The following is a 21,123-nucleotide window of genomic DNA, read 5'->3' on the forward strand; positions in this document are numbered from 1 at the left end:
CAGCAGTATTACTGGTAACATTCACTGAATGCTTTCTCTGTGTGTTAGGGCTCTCCAGATAAACAGAGCCAACTGTAAGTAAAGAAATAAGTATACAAATTCTGACAATTAAGTTCACAAACTAGTCTTAGAAAAAGTGCTACATGCCTCATTGCGGAATGTCACTACAGTCACCTTTGAAGTACTCCCCTTGGGAAGTTATGCCTTGATGCCAGTGCCTAGTCTACCCTTCAAAGCAATTTTGGAACTTTTTTTCTGGAATGACCCTCAGAGCTGTACTCATAGGAAGTGTGACAATTAAGTTTGTGAAGTTGCCACTGTATGCTTAAATTGGAAGCTCTGTACAAGCAACTTGGCAAAGTTTCATAACCTTGGTATATCAGTGTCTCCTGGTTCTTGATGTGTGGCAGTGTCTTGACAGATGGTGTTCATTATTGTTGTTTCATATTTTTATGTGCCCTACAATGATACCTTTGAGGGCCATTCCAGAGAAAGGGTTCCAGAATTGCTTTGAAGGGTAGACTAGGCACTGACTTTGGTGCATAGCTTGCCAAAGGGAGTACCTGCAAGATGACTATAGTGTTATTCAGCAATTAGATATGTAGCACCTTTTCTAGGATGAGTTGACAAACTTAATTGTCAGAGACATTGTGTGTGTGTGTGTGTGTGTCTATGATTTATTAGAAGGAGTTGGCACACATGAGTATGAAGGCTGACAAGTCCAAAATCTGCAGTGTGGGTTGGCAAGCTGGAGACGCAGGGAAGCCAGTATTCCAGCTTGAGTCTAGGCTGGAGAATTCTCTCTTGCTTGGGAAGACCTGTCTTTTTGTTCTATTCAGGCCTTCATCTGATTGGATGAAAAGAGGGCACCTGTATTAAAGAGGGCAATATGCTTTACCCAAAGTTGACTAATGTTAATATCATCCAAAAACACCCTCCCAATTGACACATAAAATTAACACCCTCTGTAAGCACTTTCTATGCATTCAGTGATAGCAGATAATGCCATATGTAGAGGAACTCTTCAATTATGAGAACAGCAGCATTATTATATTTAAAACATTTTGTATATTTCACTTAGGCTTTAAGAAAGCACCTCTATTCCCTAACTTCACCTCTCCTGTCTTGTGCATTAGACCCAGTATCTTCTCTGAATTACAGAGGTCGCACTCCTACAATGCCCTGCTCAGTTCCTCATCTGTAGTCTTCGCTTTGCCATGGTATGTCACTTACCAATGGGAATGTGTTTTGAAAAATATGCCCTTAAATAATTTTATTGTTGTGGAAATATTATAAAGTGTATTTACACAAACCTGGATGTGGCATGGCCTTCTACATGCCTAGGCTATCTGGCATATCCTTCTGCTGTTAGGCTACGTGCTCCTATGCAGCATGTCACTGTTCTGAAATTTTCAGGCAATTGTAACACAATGGTAAGTATTTGTGTATCTGAACATATGTAAACATACAAAAGGTACAGGGAAAATATGGCATAATAATCTTATGGGACCACCTTCTTATATGCAGTCTGCCGTTAACCAAAACATCATTATGATTGTATCTTAGATAAAGTGTCATCTTTGTTCATTTGTCCCCTATGTGCATTATCTTAAGATAGAATTTACCTTTGCTTAAGGTTAGTATTTAGTTTGCTAGAGCTGCCATAACAAATTATCATAGACTGTGTAGCTTAAACAAGAGAAATGCATTGTCTTTACAGTTTTGGAGACTAGAAATCTGAGGTGAAGATGCTGAAGGGTTGGGTTCTTGTGCTCCATACCTTTCCCCTAGCTTCTGGGAATTGCTGGCAATCCTTGGCATTCTTTGACTTGCAGAGACATCACCCTGATCTCTGCCTTCATTTTCATGTGGCGTGTTCCCTGTGTGTCTTGTCTCTGTGTCCAGATTTTACCTTTTTATAAGGATACCAGCCATTTGGGATCAGGGTTCACTTTAATGGCTCCACTTTAACTTAATGACCTCTGCAAAAATCTTGTCTCTAAATAAGGTCACATGCTGTGGTGCTGGGGATTAGAATTCCAACATTTCTTTTTGAGGGGAGACACAATTCAATCTATAATAATCAATGGTCTTCAGGAGCAGAATGAGATATGGAAGTAACCTGAGACTGTAAAGTATAATACTTGAAAGGCAGCAGCACCCAAAGACAAGACTGGAGTGGAGATGTTCAGGCCAGGTTTACTGAAAGTGGAGGGTGAACCTCTTGGGGGCAGTGCACAGATGGAGTCTGTACCTGGGGGCAGTTAGAGACCGCTTTTATGTGGGGCCATGAGGGGTGGGCAAATTTAACAGCTTGCCTGGAAGGCTTTGGTGGGTTGGGGACCTTTGGCAGGAACTTTGGGGTGAGGCTAACTAGATCCTTTGTCTCCTTTGTCTTAGGAGGAGAAGAAGGGGGGAAAAGGCTTTGTTAGCCCCTCCAACAATACTTTAGGGGGTTACAGTAACTTACATCATCTTTAATGGTCCAAAAAACATAGATGGAACACAAAACACACAACAATAATGAATGCTGCTTAGCCAGATGAACTTGTTGGTGTCAGAACAACTGTGAGATGCTTGTATACCAAGGTTAGGTTATGAAACCTCACTGAGTTGTTTGTACAGTGCTGCCAGCATAAGGGCATGGTGCCAAGTTTGTGAACTTAATTGCCAGACCTTGTACATAATTTATATGAAACTATTTCATATATTTGGAATTTCTGGGAGACAAAGATCAGGTTTAACTTTAAGGAAGTTATGAATTTTTCTTCAGTATAACCTGGCTAAACCCAAGAATGCCATGCCTGGTGATGGTAATAGGGGAATCATTTTAAAATTTAAAAGGTGCTTTATTCTGAATGGTTTGACCCAGTGGGAGTTCCTGCAGAGTTCAAAAGGAAGAGAATCTGGCTTAATGTTTCCTTAAAGTTCATTTTCCTAAAGCATGAATGGAAGTGAGAAATCATAATATTTTGAGGTCAAAAAATTTTATAAATGCCTGTAAAATTATTTTCACTAAATTATCATGATTTGTGTTATAATTTGTGCTTTTAATGACCTGATTACAAAGGTGAACATTTTGAACTCTTAAGTTGCTTATTAGGATTGGCTAATGAATCAGTCATTCATTATTGTGTGTTTTGCTTTTGGGAAAAAAAAAAAATCAATGTTTTTTGCAGGTCTTTACTTACCCATGTTGATTATATGAAAAAAGAAAAGGCTGTATAAGTGAAGGGGATTTAACTAAGTCTCTTACAGTATAGTCTTACTTCCTTGGTAAACCTTGAACCAACCGCTGTCTGCACTCCTTCCCTGTCTCACTCCTTTTCTCTGGGATTCACCATGGGCATGGGTGAAGCTTCCACTGCTGCTGATCTCCTATTGGAACCTCCAAGCTTTACAACTGGTATCCCTCCCTGTGAAAGCAGGGCTTCAAGGAAGTTATGAGGCAGCATTAGCATTGCTCCTCCAATTTACGAACAGGATGAAACTTAAATCCTGCCTCTATATACACCTTTCCCCTCCCTGAGGGGGAAAGAAATAACGAAAATGATGCATTTACCTTTTCATTGGCAATACTTAGCAATTTGTTTTCCAGAAATAAAGTAATAACAAAGAAGACAGAAAATGTTAAAATGTCACCAATAACCAAATTCCATATTTACTTTGAAGATGGGAAATCAGCTGCAGCTGGATTTAGCTGAATCCAATGCCATGATACACCCTGAATCCTTCTGAGATACACTCATGTGGAGCAGTAGTGTGACAGACCTGAGAATATGGGGATGGGAGAAAGGGAGGGGAAGGAGGAGGGAGGATGGGCAGAGGGAGGGTGATTGGTGGGATCACACCTATGGTGCATCTTACAAGGGTAAATGTGAAACTTACTAAATGTAGAATATAAATATCTTAACACAATAACTAAGAACATGCCAGGAAGGCTATGTTAACCAGTGTCATGAAAATATGTCAAATGGTCTATAAAACCAGTGTATGGTGCCCCAAGATCACATTAATGTACACAGCTATGATTTAATAAAAAAAACTTAAACGTATATCTTAAAAAAAAATAAATAAATTAGAGTGATGAATAAAATCAGGACAAATGATAAGAATTCCAGAATTAAGGGATCATTCTTCTGGTGAGATGATTCCAAGCAGAATCCTAGAGACCAACTTAATCAACTGAATTTAAAAAAAATCACCAACTTCTTGATGGGGTATCACCTTCAGTGTTATCCTTGGTGCATTGGTTCTTAATCATCTTCATCTTAAAATACTTCCAAGATCGCCTCCATTTTACCATCCCAATTATCAAGCAAAATAAACAAATGAATATAAATTCTCAAAATATGTCAGGTGGAAGTACACTGTATTTTTTTTTAATCTTGAGAAAAGCCACTTCAAAGCAGTAACTTGTTAAGTATGTGTCAGAAAGAATTTAATGGTACACGTAGTGAGAGGTCATTAAGTTATTTGGATGTTGAAGGTCATGAGAAAGTCTATCATTCACTTTACCTGGAGCAGTTCATGCTAAACCGATCCCTTGCCCAAGGCCAGGAGCTTCTCAGAGAATCTGTCCCTGTGAGAGGGGAGTCATCTCTACCTCATGAGAAAAGCTTTAGCAGAGAACAATCAAGTACTTTTGATTCCAGATGTTGAGTTAATTCCAGAAGGACAGCCATAGTTCAGAAAGGACCCGGATCCTTCTCTGCCAAAGGAACGTTTACTTTGGGTCTCAGCAATGATGTCTGAACAAGTTAGATGAACAAAGAGCCTCAATAAGAGATCTGGAGTTCCAGAAAAAGGGAGGAAATACCAAATAAATGGAATAATTATAAAACAAATACCAGCAAAGTTAAATCAATATGTCATGTGGGAGATATCCTTTTGTCACTCGCGTGAAGTATATTTTGTTCCTACATTAGACAGAAAAGAGGTGGAACTTGTTTTCCTTCTTTTTCTCACAGCCACCAATGGGTGAGCTTGAAACCTCTCTGCTTTGTTCTCTAGAATGTGATTGTCTCACACTAATAATGATGAGGTTCTGACAGTTATATAGTTTCTCTCTGTGAGCTTTTAAAAATGCCAGCCAGTAACCCAGTGGCATTTCTACCGTAAAATTTTAAGGCCAATCCATTTCCCTGCTTCCTTATTTTCTTGGTTTCAAATGTATTTCTTATTGCCAATGGAAATAAAAATCAGAAATTAGAGGGCAGTGGTATCACTTGTCATTCTGGGTTAGTAAAGGGCTCCTAAAAGTGACTCACACAGGATGCAAAAATTTTATAGGGTAATCGTCCTGTGTTTCTAGCTAGTCATTCAGCTACAATCAGTTTTGTAGCCCTTGTTATTGGCTTCAAGCCCAGACAGAATAAAAATCAAACCAAAATCATGAAAAGACATCCTCAAGCTGCGTTTCTAAAGTAGATGGGCCCTGACTATAAATCACAATACTTGTTTTTTTCTATTCAAACTTGATGGGTTTTGTTTGTTTGTTTGTGTGTATGTTTGTTTTATAGGATTCTTATTGTTGCCTCACAAGTGCTTGGGTCTCTGAAATCCAAGTCATGTGAGTAAATTTGGTGCGGCTGTTAGAAGTGGCCTTTCAATGCCAAAGTACACATTCCTCGGTTTCTTTATGATACTACTGCCATTAGCACCTTTTTTCTGAATCCATAGCAGTTCTAGAAGTTAAGTTTCTTGCTAGTGAAAGACAAGAAATAAACAATTTGTGCAACTCATTTGCCTGACAGAAGTCCTTAGATCCTATGAGCTGTGCACATAGGTTTTTAAATTACTCAGCAGTAGCCACCCAGGCATTAAAATCTTTGCAAGAGCTTAGAATGTCAAAGTCACTATAATGAGGATTTTTATTTTACCAGTTCAAGGAGTGAAAAATTACATGCTTAGTAAAACTTTCTGACATCAAGTTTTACTAAGCATTTGATTTATTCTGAAATCAACACTGACAGCTAATTTCTGTATCATGTTCTTAAACATAGCTTTATTGAGATGTAATTCACTTGCCAATGTATTCATTTAATGTATACAATTCAATGAATTTTTTGTATTTTCATAACGTTGTGAACTATCACCAACTGGACGAGCCTCGCAGTCACTGGTGTTGCAGCCGCTACTCTACACCACAATCAATTTTAGAACACTTTCATCAACTCAGAAAGAGATTCCATACAGCAATAATTTCTTATTCTACCTTCTTCCATCACCCTAGATGACTAATAATCTACTTTCTATCTCTATAGATTTGCTTACTTTGGAAATTTTATATAAATGAAGCAATAATGCTGCTTTGTGATTGACTTTTTTGACATGTTTTCAAGGTTCATCTCTGTTGCAGCATGTACCAGTGCTTCTGTCTTTTCATTATTGAATAATATACCATGTATTTTTTTATAAGTCATTGAAGAGATTTATTTAATTTCTTAAAGATGCCTTTTGGCTTGATATTGATAGTGAAATTCTTCTCATTTTAAAATTGAGTGTCATATTTTCATAATTTCAAATATACTGGAGATGCAACGTTTCTTGATAGGTGGGGCACATTTTCCTTTTTCTTAAATCTTCTGCTGGTCTCTTTGTTTTTATCCACAGTGCCATGATGCTTATTCTAAGCCTTTCAAGCATCTGGCCGTTGGTGATCTACTGATGCTGACTCTCTCCAATTAAACAGAATGTTAAGTTTTCAGGATATTTGTTAGCTGATTGTTAAACATAGCCATTATTAAAAATTAAATTACTCGAACTTGTAACTAAATTATTATATAAAAACAAAGGAATGAGAACTCAAAAGTTATCACTTCCTAATTATTTTACATTGTATATTACTTACCCTTCTAAGGTTATTTATGTTCCTTGTGTCTGAAAGGTGGATATACTGTGTTATAATACGCAAGTGTGTATCTTTTCCCAACTCTGTGTTCAGTGACTTCATATTTGGTAGCTTGAAAATGGTCATGGTGAGAATATTTACAAATACCATTGGTCGGGTTTTGTTTTCGTTTTCTGGAGAGGGGATTGCTAAGTATTTGCCTGCACATCACCACTGCTCGCAGAGGGCCATCTTCTGGTCTCCCTACTTTCAGACACTTTTCCTAGCTATCTGTCTAACACAACTGATATAATGCCTAATTTTCTTAAATAGTGAAGGCTGAGCATGGTAAAGGAAAGAACAAAATGAAAATAATATAGAAAAATTTCGGCTTTGCTTATTAGTAATTCAGATGAATTTAGCATATTTGAGGATCCACTCCTTTATTTTTTTTAATTTACTTCCTCCCCTTACTCTACTGATTTTTTTTTTTATTTCAGATTAATCTGAGGGTACCAATGATTAAGTTACACTGTTTACATTTGTTAGTACCCTTACATTGTGCCCATTAGGTAGGTGAGAGCTTACCAATCTCTCCTGTCCTCTCCTCTTCCCTCACCCTCTGACCCCCACTTTGATTTAATCGTGTTTTTCCCTCATGTCGGTATATAGTTGTTTATCTGTTGGTTTCATATTAGTGTTGAGGACATTGGACACCTGCTTTTCCATCCTTGTGATACCTTACTAAGGAGGATGTTCAACAATGATAACTTTTTGTTCTATCTACTTAACAAGATTTTCAAATTAAAATCACAGCATGCTTATGTTTGTGAAAGCTCTTTGGAAAGTTCTAAATGTATACAAGGTTTTTTTCTTTTTTTTCTCCCAGAGAAGGGGTCTTGCTATGTTGCCCAAGCTGTACTCAAGCTCTTTGGTTCAAGCCATCCTCTTGCCTCAGCCTCCTGAATGACTAAGACTTTGGACATGTGCTCCCACACCCGATCACATTATTAGCAGTAAACACTTGCTTTACATTTTTTACTTCTTGGCTTAGCGTTGCAAAGGCTCGTGATCTAAATTGTATCCTAAATTGCCGTCCCAGTTTTTTCACAGCTTAACTGCTACCTGTATTTCCAACTTTGCCTTCTAGTCTTTGTGATGGATAATAACTAAGACAGGGCGTGCCAGGTGGGTGTGCCATGGCTTTCCCAGGTGGTGCCCAGTGCAGCATGATCACGTCACATCTTTTCATGTTGTGTAGACTGGCCTCAGTAGTCACAACTACTTTCATTATTGTTCTCCAGGAAAAATTATCAGTAGATCAGACTGGGCAATGAAAATTAAACCTATTTTCACCTGTTGAGAACCTGTTATTAAAACTTAAGTATTGCAAGTTAATGGAAAAATATGTCATATTAAACCATAGTCCCTCATTACTATCTTAGCAAGAAATAATTGAAGTTATATAGTTTTAAACCTGGTCCCTAATTCAGTTTAAGTTTTTATGAAAGCCAGGTTGTAAAGACGTCAGGAACACAGAGCAGGAGCCTTCTGAAGAAGATGAAGACCAACTGTGAAGGAGAATCTGGGCCTTTAGGGAGGAGGAGCCTGAGGGCCATCTGCAGAGTTTTGCCTGAACAATGTCAAAATGTTCGCATTTAGTACAGCACTTCTTTTGTTCTGAATGGCTTCGTTAGAATATTTTTTCAACTCTGAGTTTATCTTCTCTCAATGTTGCCAAAACGTTCCCTTTTGATTTGGCTGCATTTTGATTCATTACCAAAGAATGTCTCAATGACACCAAATTTTGGAATTTCCTGGAGAAAAGAAAGATGCTGAGGGAAAAAGCATGGGTTTGGGAATCACTAACTCTAAGTTCAATTTCTTTCTTCAATAAATATAAGAAAGTTTACCTGACCAAGGCCTCAGTCTCTCAAATTTTATTCAGAAATTTCACTTTTTACATGAGTTACGTATTTATTTCACAATTCTCTTGCCTCTCCCCCTTTCTCCTCCATTTTCTTTTTAGATTTTACCTCTGTGAAGATAATTCTGCCTTATCTATGATAGGTAGAGACATATTTTTGAAAATGAGGTATCTTGCTGTGATTTCCCGTGCCAGCTGCACAGATTTCCATTATACATTATTAGCTACTGATGCCTAGAGGGCAGATGAGTGTAGCTGCTGAGAGGTGAGGAGATAAAACATAAAATCAGGGTCCCCACCCTCCAGCAATGATGCAAACACGACAATTAAGACTAATTGATATAAACTACTCACTAACCCTCTAGCTATAGTTAATTCCTTCAACAAATAGTTTATTGCTGTGTACTCTGGGCTACAGGAACCAAATTGTATAAGTGTGTTGGTTAAGTGTCTGTATTCTTCTCACTTGTGGTACATTTTATATTTAAAGTCCAAATACATTTTATATTTTGGACGTTAGCAATTAGGCATCAATTCCTAGTATAAGGTTATTTGGGGACAGTTATTTATTATTATTTTTTGGGGGGGAATCATTTAAATATAGAATGTTTAGCAGTATGTTTCCCCCCCGCCCCAGAAAGATTGTATCATTATTCTCAATTCCTCTGACAAAACAACAGTCACAGTTCACAAGTGGTGCTTTATAAGATATGGTACACCTGGTATTTATAGAAATTGACTTATTTTATTCTCATAGTTATAGATTACATCATTTTTCACATGCCAGAAAATCTGAATGGATGTCAATGTGCAAATCTCTGTTGGAGACCAAATCCGGTGATTATTATCTATATCTGCTATTCTTTTTGTATTTTAGCTGGACCAGACCAATTTTGAGGAAAGGGTACAGACAGCGCCTGGAGTTGTCAGACATTTACCAAATTCCTTCTGCTGATTCAGCTGACAATCTATCTGAAAAACTGGAAAGGTACGTTCATGCGTGTTGTTTATTGGTTGAGGGGAGAAATTCATATTAAATATTTAGAAAATAGGAAACTAACATATTTGAAGCCTTAGTTCTTAAAATGGCACATTTAAAATAGGATCAACTTATTCTCTTGCTGATGTCTTGATGAGGTAAACAACTAAATGATAAAATCTTGAAAGAAAAGTAATCATTTTCCAGAGAAATGACTTTTTTTCCCTGAAAAACACATACTTAAATTCTGTCTTTAAAAGACACGAGGTCATTTCTGTGAAGACTGAAAGTTGCATTATTATGAAGCAAATTATGTGTATAGTAGAACCTCTGTAAATTGACCACTTATGGGACTGTAACAAACTGGTCAACGTAGGGAGTTGGTAAACATAAGGGATTAGGCCTACTGTACTGATTACATACATGTGGTACATGTTCAGTCTATGAAAATTAGGTCAACCTAGGAGGTGGTCAACTATTGAGGTTCTACTATATTTGCTTTCAGAATCTTTTTTTTTTCTTTTTTTTTTTATTGTTGGGGATTCATTGAGGTGCTTTCAGAATCTTAGTATGTGATTACAAATGTATGTCCAGGGAAATCTTAATGCGATGGGCTATTGGCTATCAAAGAAATGCAAAATTTCACATTTCAAAGAATTTATTACATCCCAGGCAGAGTATCCCCTTCCAGCCATTCCAGGAGGAAAGCATCATTACCTCCCTCCCACAGAAGAGCAAACTAGGCTCTGAGAGTTGATGCCTAGAGAGATGCATAACTAACCAGTGCTGGAGCTGATTCCAGTCCAGGTCTGTACCACCCAGATCTCTAGCAATAGTATTCTCCTAAAGAATTCCTCAGAGTCCCCTTTCCTAAGAGTATCGGTTAGGGCCCTTTTGGCCACCAGGGACAGAAACCCAGTTTACTAGCGTAAGTAAATAAAAAGAAGGAATTTATGGGCTCAAAAATCCTAAACCAAGGTAGAGAACTGGCCAGGGGACCAGGGACTCAACTGCTACCTGGTGGCGCTTGACTTGTGCTGGTTTTATTCTCTCACACCAGCTTCCTCCATGCAGGTGGTTGGTCCTCAGAACTCTTAGATGTTACTTCATATGGACCACAGAAGAAAGAGCCCTTTGTCTTGAGCCAAATCTGAAAAATCTCAGAGACTGAGTCACTTGCTTGCCTCTTGAACCACCCACAGTTCAGAAGCAGCTAGTTTGGGTCTTGTACCAGCAGCACAGGGTCTGAAACCAGATGAAAGGGAAGGGAGCGGGAGAGGGGAAGAAAAATTCATTTCATTTATATTTATTTGGTGCTGCTATCTTCTGAATTATTGCACCAAAATAAAGTTCAGTAGACTTGCAGTTTGTTTACCTTATTTTAATTAAATTCGTTTCCACATTTGGACATTTTCAAGGTGAAGTGAGATATTAAACCTTATTTTTCTTAATTTTATTCAAAGAATTAGGCTAGTGAGAGTAGCAGATTCACACTTCCAAGTTCAAAGGTCAGTTCCTATTATGGAGCATTTTGTATGTGTAAGTGCTACGAGTCAGGGATAGTTTGTTTTTTTGTGTGTGTGTTTACTGGGTTTGATTTGTTTTGTTTACGATGTGTCCCTAGAGTAGGTCCTGGCATTTAGTATCTACTCAATAAATATTTTTGAGTGAATGAATGATTGAATATGAAATGACTAGCATTACATAGAAACCTGTAACATTGTAGAGATGAAATATATCAATATAGTTCATTATAGGTATATCAGCAAGTTCAAAAGAATAGATATTGGATATCTAAGTTTTAATTGAATGCTGAGGGAAAGATTAATCAGAACAGGGCTGAGTTAATTGAAAAGTGTGTAGTGTAGATTTATTTGTGGCTAAATAGAGGACATATCCCTGAATTTACAGAATTACCTGGTCTAACATTTATTTTTCTTCTGAGTTTTCATTGTGTCCCTTGTTTTAATTTAGTTTTTAATATATACCTATTTTGTTTATATTCAACAATTCAGTTCTAGAACAATTCAGTTCCATAAATTCTCTTCTTTACTCTGTTCACTTATTCTCTTATAAAATTGAAGTGGAATTTATTGAAACATTTTGAAAGAGTGGCATACCATTTACAGTACACTATAATTCGGTACCCTTGAGAAGTGATCCCAGCCTCACATTTTGCAACTGCCTTGTAACCAAGGCCACGTGATTAAGGTGCATTGTCCCATCTGGCTTAATTTTGAGGCCGTAAAGTTAAATCCTCTACCTAATTTAAGTGTGAAAGCCAGACATTCATTCCATAATTGTAGCTGATATGTACGTGAACTTTATACACATTGAACACCTTCCATTCTGATTTGGCTTGTCATGAAGTTTCTAGAATCTCACTACCTACTCTTGTTCTCTCGGGTTATGAATTGTTCAAGTGTCACCTATTAAAGAAAAGAAAATTCCCCAACTTTTCCCTCTGGTCACTACCTCTTCTTTTTCTTTCATGGTTAACATTTATCTGCTCTCCTAATCTCTTCTCTTCTTCACCTTTCATTTATATCTCAGTTCCCTGAAGCATAATTTCCACTTCTACCATGTTCCTAAAACTACATTGACCAGGCTGACTACAGACCTCTTTCTTATCAAATATGACCTTACTGTATAACCACTTCTTCTTCACCTTGGAACCATTTCCTTGGGTCCCCACCTTCCTGGTTTCCTGTCTGACCCATGTCTCCTTGTGAACAAGGTGAATTTGCTTCCCATTTGTCTTCTTACCCTCTTGGGATTCATCGTGTGTTGTGGATGGGAAGCAAGCTCCATGTGTGTGAGTGAAAGGTGAGGAAGAGTTTGGGCAAGTAGCTAGATGGAAAGGGTGGTTAGGCTTTATAGAAAGGCTCTAGTTAACAAGCTTCTGGGGGAAACCAGGGTTCATGTGCAGAGACTACAAAACTTGTCTTCAAATCTCAGTTGTGTGTTCTTCCTTTAGACTGACTTAGAGCAATGTTTAGTTTTGGTAACTTGATAGTAATAGGAATAGCCATTGATAAAATGCAATCTATATCTTTAACTCTTGCTTGTGGGTCATGAAATTTTTCTTTTTTGCGCAGTATAAAAATTAAGATGAGGGTAATATTTAGAGATATTTTATACCCTTGTGAAGAGTAAAAGGGCTTTTTATTAAGAGAGATAAGTGGCAGCGATATGGGACTTAAATACTAAGAGAGATAAGTGGCAGAGATATGGAACTTAAATACTAAGTCCCATAGTATTTAAAAGAACTCAAAAGTTAATTAGATTTCAGCCAGTGTTCACACTATTTAATGTCTATTCTTACCAGAAAATGTACAATTTGATCCTCTTCTCATTTTTCTAAGAATTTTACTATAATAAATGATTTTAGTGGTTTAAAATGAAGTGTGATGATACTTATTTCATGCTTCTACTTACAATGTCTAACAGGTTTTTCTGATGTTAAATCACTGAAAAAATCACGTAACATGTTAACTTGCTTTTGGTTTGACAGTTCAATCTTGCAAAACCTGCCACAGTTCTGTCTAAAGGTCAAGGAGTGACAGAAAAAATTAGGAGATTTTTGTGTTTATTTTTTTCCACTGTGTTCTAAGCATAGCAGCGGGTATCCATGAGAGTCTTACTTTATTTGTCCACCCTTTTCATTGCTCTTTAGAAGCCAAACACTGATTTTTAACACATACAATGCAGCCTTTTCAAGAAATCAGCTCCCCACAGGGTGATATATTAGAGGAGCGTGGAATTCCACCAGATACCTGGCTGAGCAGTTGGTGTTGGAGGCTCTCCATGAGGCTCATCTCTGTAATCTCTTGGGTCAGTCTCCTTGGATATACTTGAGTACATCCAGCTATGTTAAGGGAAATAGGGCACCTCAAATATTTGCACATGCAACTTATTGGTCCCACTTTTTATTCTTTTGCAGAGAATGGGATAGAGAGCTGGCTTCAAAGAAAAATCCCAAACTCATTAATGCCCTTCGGCGATGCTTTTTCTGGAGATTTATGTTCTATGGAATCTTATTGTATTTAGGGGTAAGGATCTCACGTCTAAATTCATTATGTATATGATAATTATAGTCCTTTTTTGTCATTATAGAAGAACTAGGGTAATCTGGTGAACATGTATAAAAGTAGAGAGGACTAGTTTAACCCCAATCACAAAAAAACCACGTAAAACTCTACTAAGGACAAATATTAATAAAAATCTTTAGGAACTCAGATGTCCTGGAATGACAGCGGTAATTCACAATTTAAGATGGGTTTAGCAAAATAAATTATTTATTTTTGAATAATTATTTTCTCTTTTGATTCCAAATCATATTATCTTCCTAGCACATGAGATTATTAGTGCCTTTGTTTTCCTGTATTTCACAAAACAATGTCAGGATACAATGCAAGTAGAAGAATTAGATCAAATGTGGTCACGTCCACATATGAGTATTTATAATATTTTGAAATATTACCTTCTTAGTGAATTGTTTCAAAGGAAAATAGAAAAATTTTAGAATTTGGCAGCAAGGTACTCTTGCAATGTAAATGTAAAATTTTGCAGCAAGGTACTCTTACAGTGTAATTTTTTGGTATTCTCCATCTTCATTAGTATGAAGAGAGAAGCATTCCTGGAAGCCCAGGCTTTGTGATGTTTAAATGCGTTGGGTGTTGCCCAGCTGTCAAATGTGACTCAGATTTATTATTTTTTACATCACCATAGCATCATTCGAATCCTTGGTGGCAACCCGTAAAAGGAGGTGGCAAGTGGATAATTTACTTAGTCTTCAAGTACAGGTGTGCACAGTATTTGCATTGGAATGTTACTGACTTGTATGCACATTGGTCTTTATGCCTCAGAGAGTTAGCAGTGCCACAGTGTCTCCTAATGAAATCCCATCTGCATTTGCATTGCTTTACAAATTTTAGTTCATATTCCCCAAGAAAAATATATTTAAAATTTCATCTCAACAAAGATGACTGCAATTAGGTCCAGAATGTTTCCTAATGCTTTTGATAATCTCCTGGAAGAAATTCTTGTGGCTTTTGAAATAAGAGATCATAATAGATCCATATGAATATGGAATGTATATATTCTTAGAGAAACCTGGAATGGTTTAGGGTGAAAAATATTTTGTTAGTAAGTATGAATAAAGTAATTGTGGAATTATCTTTTAAGATGTATTTGAGATGGTTTTTCTCAATGAGAGCACATAGAGCTAGGAAACAATTTGATTCATAGCTTCTGACTCCATTTGATGTATTTTTTAGAAAATATTTTTTGTTGGTTGCTTGAATCTTTGAATCAGGACAAAGAAGTACAGTTTATTTTAACATTCTCAAAATAGTTGCTGGATTGAAGCAAATAATATTTCAAGTAATTGTTATGTCATGGCTAAGATTTCAGTGAAACTCAAAATTTCCGTGGTCGTCTTCTACATCACCTACTGCTTCTATTGATTCACATGAACACTACTGAGTAGAAGCTGCAAGAAAGGTCTAAATATTAGGCTCCTTTCTTTTTGAAATTAGTTAATAATTTTTATTTCATTTCATTTCAAAATGTTAAGGAGGTACAAATGTTTTTGTTGCATGGCTTGACTGTATACTTCGGGACTATAAATGTGCCCATCACCCCAGGACTGTTCATTGTACCTGTTAGTTGGGGTTTTGCCCCTCTTCTCCCCCTACACTCCCCCTTGTTTGATTTTCAATGATTTTTACTTCCCTTTGTGCACCTGTGCCTCTCACTTAGTTCCAGCTTATTAGAGAGTACATGTGTTACCGTTCTTGAGATACTTTGCTGAGAATAATGGTTTCTCATTCCTTCCAAATCGCTGCAAAAGGTATTAATTCATCCTTTTTATGGTGGAGTAATATTCCATGGTATACATGTACTACATTTTATTGATCTACTCATGAACTGATGGGCACTTGTGTTGATTCTATGTCTTTGAAATTGCAAATTGTGCTACAACAAACATTCAAGTTCAGGTGTCTTTTTGATAAAATGATTTCTTTTCCTTTGGATAAATATTCAGCTGTGGAATGGCTGGATCAAATGGTAAATGGTACGCCTTCTTTTAGTTCTTTAAGAAATCTCCATATTGTTTTCCATAGGGGTTGAACTAATTTGTAATTCTACAAACAGTGTATAGGTATTCCTTCCTCTCTGAATCTGTGCCAGCATCTATCATTTTTGGACTTTTTAATAAACCAATTCTAACAGAAAGTGGTGTCTTATTCTGGTTTTAATTAGCATCTCCCTAATGATTAGTGATGTTGAACATTTTTTTCTTACATTTTTGGCCCTTTGTGTATCTCCTTTCAAAAAATTTCTGTTCATGCCTTTGCCCAGTTTTTATTCAATGAAGTTGTTTATTTTTTTTCTTGCTGATTTGTTTGAGTTCTTTGTAGATTCTGGATGTTAGTTCCATCTCATATATGTAGATTGTAAATATTTTCTCCCATTCTGTAATGATTAGGCCCCTTTTTCTAGGCTCTGCCTGGCTTGTCAAATAATTTATACCTCTATGTTCTACATAGAAGTCTTGTGTGAGCAAAATACCCACTTAAACATGAAAGTCTGTAAGCTATATGAATAAGTTTACAAGATTGATGTTTTGGTTTAGTGTACACCAGAAAATCAACATGATACATATATAGAACATTTTAATATATATTGAGTACTTGATCTTAATTCCAGTTCAGTATTAAGCCCTTTATGCAGATTATTTCATTTTGCTAGTAACTCCAGAGAGCAGAAGTTATTACTTCTGGTAAGAATACCACAGAAAGTATTCTTACCACAGTGGTAGGTTTGATTGATACCCAGTTTCTTTAGTTCCAATTCAATAACCCTTCCATCATAACAGATTATGGGGATTGCATAATTATATTTATAATGATTGTGTTTAGGTATTAACAGAATGGTGACTCTAGTTACCAGCCTTACATCACCTCTGCGTCTTCTCAGGAGACACAGGCTACAGAAATTTGAAGGCTGAGGATTCTTTCAGGGTCACTTCAGGGGAAATACTGATGAAAGTTCACAGCAGTTAGCAGGACAGGGGAAACAATCAGTATCTTCTCACAGGGAAAGAACTGTATGCAATCCACCCAAGAAACAGTTTTGCGAAGGGTCAAACCTGTAGATAAAATTAAGGGCTAGGAGAATGGAGTGGGTGTAAAGAAGGACTAAATTGCTCTTAAAAATCTCCAGATTAAAAATAGCCTGGCACCTGTAGTCCCAGCTACTTGAGAGGCTGAGACAAGAGAATCGCCTTAGCCCAGGAGCTGGAGGTTTCGGTGAGCTATGATGCCATGGCACTCTACTGAGGGCGAAAAAGTGAGACTCTGTCTCTAAAAATAAATAAATAATCCTAGCAAAAGAGATCCTTTAAAGCCTTTCATGGTGTATTAATTATCCATGGATGGGGGAGGGGACAGGTGCTCCTAAGCGAATCTGAGCCATAGGCTACCGCTCTAGAACCAGGAACCATGTTTGAAAGGCAAAGTTTGTTTCTCCCAACTCAGCTCCAGCTGATACCCAGCAGTGTGTTGGTGAGGAAGACATCCTCATGGAAGAAAGCAACTGAAATGTGTATGGTGAGAAGGCATAGGGAGGAAATTTACAAGGAAAATGGCACAAGAGTGGAAAGACAGGAGGTTTTTCACCCTCATCACAGAGAAAAGGCTTTACTGAGGTGTGTAGTTTTAAGTAGTGAAAATGTTGAAAACTGTGTCTCAAAGATTTTGATAACTATAGTGGCCATTTAGACGAATACAGTTTTTTAGGGTATCTGATATCTTCATTTCATTCTTTTTGTCCTTTACAAAAAAAAATAATAATAAGAGAAGAAAATTTAACAATTATGGTAATACCTCTATCCTCTTAAATAACTTACACCAATTCCTTACTATTAATTGTATTGTTGCTGGATGTTCCTTCTTTCCATTATACAAGCAAGGATAAATGAACAGGTATTCTTGAAATTGCTGTCATGCTAAGAAGTAGGTGTATATGCTTTCAGAATGTCTATATATTCTAAATCTTTCTACATAATGATAATTTGGGTGCAAAAAATATTTGGTTGGTTTTTTGCCTGACTAAAAAAATAGTGCTATAAAATTTGCTGTTAACTGAAAAAGGTTAAGAAAAAGGAAATGCCATCATCAAGGAGCTTATCTCTCTGCGATACTGATGTAACTTTAAATCATATTAGTTATGGCTTCTCATAATTAACTCCCTACTTCCTTTTCCTTCACCTGACTCAGCAGCCAGGTGCAACATTGTCTTTAAATTGTAAGACACCCAGTGGGGAAGAGAAACTGGCCGTTGAAAAACTGAGTGAGGGTCCATTAAGGATCGTCTGAGGGAAGCTTAGTAGAGGGAGTTCTGTAGGCAGGCTACTGAGAGAATATGATTATCACAATACGCTTGTTCTAGTAACAAATCCATAAGCATTCACGCAAAGATATTCTTGAGTCCTAGGCAGCTCTGGGCATGTTTCAACCAATAAATTGAGGTACATGGTAGTGCAACTCGGGGCAGAGTACCTTTATTCATTAAATCTGAAGAAGTCTGAAGACATAAAAAAGAAGTCCTAGTTCTCATGTTTCCAGACTTCTCAAGATCCCCTCTCAATATTGCAAAGGAGGATCTTTGCCCCTTATGTTTGGATAAAATCGTCCAGTAAGGATTTGAATACAAGCCCACTGCTAAAAAGAGAGAGTTTTAGGAATTCTGCATACAGATAGTTCCTGCCCTAGGCACTTTTTCTTAGGGTGTTTATGCCACGTGATTGGCTGCCTAAAGATTGCGATCTCCAGACGCCTGTCCTGTGGGATTCCTTCCCATCTTTCTTTCTGATCCCCACATTTCCTCATATCTAGCTGCTTCTCCAACCCCAGCAATGACTTGCATGTTGTGTTCCCTATCCTGAGCACTTCTACCCCTTTCTAGAAACTCTGCCATCTCTGACACACGGCTACACTCTGTGCTGCTTGCTGCATTTTACCCCTTTCCCCAGTTCCTGTGACAAGAACACTCAGGAGTGGATGGCATTTAGATGTCCTCTTTGAAATGATGTAGGGAAAATTTACTTTAGATTTTAGAGAAACCATTAGCCCTTCCCTGATAATGTAATTTAATTGGTCTGTGATGGGACCTGACACAGCATACCATCATGCCTGGCTAAGTTTTAAAGTTTTTTTGTAGAGATGGGATCTCACTGTATTGCTCAGGCTGGTCTTGAACTACTGGTCTCAAGCTACCCTCCCACCACCACCTCCCAATATGCTAGAATTAAGGGCATGCACCACTGCGCTCAGCCCAAAATTATACTCGAACTGTTCTCCAGATGATTCTAATTATAGCCCAGGTTGAGAACTGGTGGTAGAAAAACGTCAGTGTGGTCACCGTACATGACTTTTGTTAGAACAAAGGTGAGGGGACTGAAAAGTGGTACACACAGAACTCTTTAGTTTGAGATTTCTCTTAATACTGGGGAAACTCAAAAGATAGAAAAATTCATATTAACTCTTAATGAAAGAAGGGCAGTATTTCTCAAACTTTTATATGCATTTTAATTATGCAGGGATCTCATTAAGGTGAGATTCTGATTCGGTTTGGGGAAGGACCTCAGAGTCTGTGTTCTCTAAGAACTCTTAGATGGTGATGCTGGTCACCCTATGGTCACCCTGGGCCTGTACTGAGAGTAGCAAGTCCCAGAAGAGACTTCTCTTGAATAAGAGAAAGCCTTGTTAGACTGGTGTCTGCGAAAAGAGAAATAGACTAATCAGGGCAAAGGAGCCCCTGATTAAAAGTGACAGGAATCACACGGAGATGAATACTGCCAAAGGGCCTGGGAGAGTCCCCAGTTAACTATTAACTTCCTGCTCTATCTTCTAGCATGTTCTGCCAAGACTCCCCTGGAGAGTGCAGAGGTACAGCTAAGGACTCTTATTTCTCTTCTGAGACCGCAACTGGAAGAGCTATTTCCTCTTTTCCTATAAAAACGTTGCTATGCAGGTTGGTTAGGAGTTTACAGGTCCTGTTGGAACAGAAAGGTGCTCCAAGAGCATTTTACATTAAACAGAATTTTAAAGGCTAAACTAAGAATCCAACAGCATGCTTAGTACTAATAGACTATTATATATCTAAGGCAATGCATCACCGGTTCTTTTTTTTTTGGCAGCTTTTGGCCAGGGCAGGGCTGGATTTGAACCCGCCACCTCCAGCATATGGGGCCACTGCCCTATCCTTTTGAGCCACAGGCGTCACCCTGCATCACTTGTTCTTATGTGTGAAATTTTGTGACAAAATTAATTTGCGAGCTAGGAATTACCTGTGATCACATTTTTACAACTTAAACCGGATATGAGAGCATGAGATAAAGAGTTCTCTCATTCCTTGGTAGGAAGATGGTGCATCTTTTGTTCTTAATAGCTAAGTAGTATCCTGTAGGGACTATGAACATAATGTGGCAAAACAAAGTCAAATATATATGATGTATTCAAGTATGTATTTTTTTCTAAAAGGGCAGCCATTTTTTCTTAACTCTCCTGGGGGTATGCTCATGCTCTGTTGCCGCCAACCTCTTTTTGATCTCGACCAAACAAGAGCTTGGCTGGACTTCGGTTTCTTTAACTATACAGTTGAAGGGGCTACAGTACAGTGTACCATCTCTGCCACCCCTTCCATCTCTTCAATTATGTGTCTATATAGGAGGCCCAGCAAAATGTTAAATTACAATAGTATTCACTTAGAACTTGATTTGCTAGGTTGTGTTGAACTGATCACAATGTACAGATGGGTGAGCAACAGAGAGAACCAGCTTGTAACATTTTCACTCTGATTTAGGGTTATGAATATGGGTTCAAATCCCAGTTTTTCTGGTTACTAGTTGTGCAACTTTGGGAAAGGTATTTAAACTCTCTTTGTTGTGAAAATTAAATGAGTTAAGCACATAGAATTGTTTCTGTACCTGGTTATATATTACTGCATTTTTAAAATAGACTCTCTAGTATATAATTACTTGAATTATTTACATTTACTTATTTCTCTATACTGCTATAAGCAAATTGTGAAACATTTTATTTTTATAGGGCAGAGGAAAATATTTTGCTAGTGGTTACTGATGGTGATTCTAGCATTACTTCTGAAATCAAAATCAGCATTTTAACACATCTTCCATTATTGTTATTGCTAGCATCCGAGCAAATTCAGGAGTTAAACCTATTATATTATTGCTGCTGTCTCAGCAAGTTCAGGAACTTTTTCTTATAAAACATGAAGAATATAGATTTCTAGTTAAGATGTTACCTTCGATCATTAATAAAATTAGTAAGTGCTGAAAGGAAAACACCAAAAGCA

General features: G+C 37.4%; 1 protein-coding gene across 4 annotated transcripts in view; it reads left to right on the top strand.

Moving 5' to 3' along the window:
• The window catches only part of CFTR (CF transmembrane conductance regulator), a 194,486-nt gene that overhangs the window by 14,814 nt on the left and 158,549 nt on the right, over positions 1–21,123 (top strand). For all 4 annotated transcript variants that reach the window (XR_008372866.1, XM_053553531.1, XM_053553532.1 and 1 more), the window contains exons 2-3: positions 9,637–9,747; positions 13,682–13,790. Coding sequence is in view for 3 of the 4 variants with exons in the window: in XM_053553531.1 (XP_053409506.1) it covers positions 9,637–9,747; positions 13,682–13,790 (220 nt within the window). In the remaining variant the exon portion in view is untranslated. The remainder of the gene's footprint in view (positions 1–9,636; positions 9,748–13,681; positions 13,791–21,123) is intronic.

Source organism: Nycticebus coucang, chromosome 11 (assembly GCF_027406575.1).
Source record: "Nycticebus coucang isolate mNycCou1 chromosome 11, mNycCou1.pri, whole genome shotgun sequence".
In the NCBI taxonomy this organism is placed as follows: Eukaryota; Metazoa; Chordata; class Mammalia; order Primates; family Lorisidae; genus Nycticebus; species Nycticebus coucang.